This window comes from Ictidomys tridecemlineatus, chromosome 4 (genome assembly GCF_052094955.1).
Source record: "Ictidomys tridecemlineatus isolate mIctTri1 chromosome 4, mIctTri1.hap1, whole genome shotgun sequence".
NCBI classification, from domain to species: Eukaryota; Metazoa; Chordata; class Mammalia; order Rodentia; family Sciuridae; genus Ictidomys; species Ictidomys tridecemlineatus.
In genome coordinates, this window is record NC_135480.1 from 15,805,417 (window position 1) to 15,807,529 (window position 2,113).

The 2,113-nt window shown below is 36.1% G+C and overlaps 1 protein-coding gene across 1 annotated transcript; it reads left to right on the forward strand.

Moving 5' to 3' along the window:
* Window positions 1-776: 776 nt before the first annotated feature.
* Window positions 777-1,709, forward strand: Or5m9 (olfactory receptor family 5 subfamily M member 9). Its single transcript, XM_005331695.3, has one exon. The coding sequence runs from the start codon at window positions 777-779 to the stop codon at window positions 1,707-1,709; it is 933 nt and encodes a 310-aa protein (XP_005331752.3).
* The last annotated feature ends 404 nt before the right edge of the window (window positions 1,710-2,113 follow it).

The window sequence follows — 2,113 nt, forward strand, 5'->3', positions numbered from 1 at the left end:
AATATTATCAACTTGGAACAATTGTATTTAGAAAATTCTTAGAGAATGTTATTATTATTATTATTGGAATAATTAATGTGTTATCTGAAGTGCTCCTGTATGAATTATGAAGCTGCTATATAGATCAGGACACTTTTTAAAAAATTTATGTGTGACAGTTTCTGAATACTTAGTACATATAATTACTAAGTATTGAATTGGGTAGTTATAAGAGTTCCAAGGTAAATAAGAATAATCCTGCTATTACTCAGCTAATGATTATATGTAAAGAAAGAGAAATATATGTACTTGACAGGGATTAAAATTATAGTACTATTATCTCATATTTCTTGCAATGCCTTGATGCTATATTTAACATATTTCACATTAAAAAAAAAGACTAGTAACATTCAGAAATAGGATCAAATCCAACTTTGATAATGAGAGAATATGGGAATTTAGTTAAGGTCAGAATTTTTTACATAGAAAAGCCCATGACTTCAGCTATATTCAAAACCAAATTCCACAACTTCCATCTACCTATTTTCACACTTATGAAGAGCCAATATAAGTGTGCTACTGTCATGAAAACACTCTACAGGGATACTTAAATTTAAAATATAGGACCTGTTATGTTCCTAATCCATTTTTCATATAGTGATAAAATCTGCATTGCATTTTATATTGTGTAGGTAGGATAAAGGTAAATGTAATTCAAGACATTTAAGAATAAAGAAGTATATTCACATTTTAATGAATTTCTCCATAGCAGCACAGACTGGGTCTCTGTTAAGGCAATGCCAAATTTCACGGATGTAACAGAGTTTATTCTCGTGGGGTTGACCAGACGTCGGGATCTCCAGGTACTCTTTTTTGTGGTGTTCCTTGTGGTTTACATGATCACTCTGCTAGGGAATATTGGCATGATCATTTTGATCAGCATCAGCCCACAGCTTCAGAGCCCTATGTACTTTTTCCTGAGTCACTTGTCTTTCGTGGATGTGTGGTTCTCCTCCAATGTTACCCCCAAGATGCTAGAAAACTTACTGTCAGAGAACAAGACTATTTCTTACGTGGGGTGTTTGGTGCAGTGCTACTTTTTCATTGCCCTCGTCCACGTGGAGGTCTACATCTTGGCAGTGATGGCTTTCGATCGCTACATGGCCATCTGCAACCCTTTACTCTATGGCAGTAAAATGTCCAGGATTGTGTGTGTTCGGCTCATCTCTGTGCCTTATGTCTATGGATTCTCTGTGAGTTTAATATGCACATTATGGACATATGGCTTATACTTCTGTGGAAATTTTGAAATCAACCACTTCTATTGTGCAGATCCTCCACTCATCAAGATAGCCTGTGGAGGAGTGCGCATCAAAGAATTCACAATGATTATTATTGCTGGAATTAACTTCACGTATTCACTGTCAGTGGTCCTCATCTCCTACACCCTCATTGTTGTCGCCGTGCTGCGTATGCGCTCTGCTGATGGGAGGAAGAAGGCCTTTTCCACCTGTGGGTCCCATTTGACTGCTGTTTCCATGTTTTATGGTACTCTCATATTCATGTACCTCAGGCGGCCAACTGAGGAGTCTGTGGAACAGGGCAAAATGGTGGCTGCATTTTATACCACAGTGATTCCTATGCTGAATCCCATGATCTACAGTCTGAGGAACAAGGATGTGAAAGAGGCGGTCCACAAAGCAATTGCCAAGGTCAACTTGGGGCAGTAAAATTGCAATAGGTATTTAAATGGTGTGTCAGTTCTGTGATGTATGAGTAATCATAAAGTTCCTTGCTCAAAAACTACTATCTAATAAAACTCTTGCATACACTAAAAGATCCATTCCAACACACTCATGCTTTACCTTATGCATAAAATCTAATAATTAACCATGTTTTATTGTATATATACAACACAATTTTGAAATTTTCGTAGGACCACTCACAGTAGATGTAAAATTATGCTTTTGTGGTTGTTGGAGCTACTTGCGACTTTAGAAAATAAATGTTAATTTGGAAGAGTATTTTTACAGTTGAACTTTATTTCTTAAGGAATTTTTAATATGCACTTCCTCATTTTAAATTTCATGTGAATTTCATATCCCCAGCAGAAAAAGTAATAATTCATAGAAAT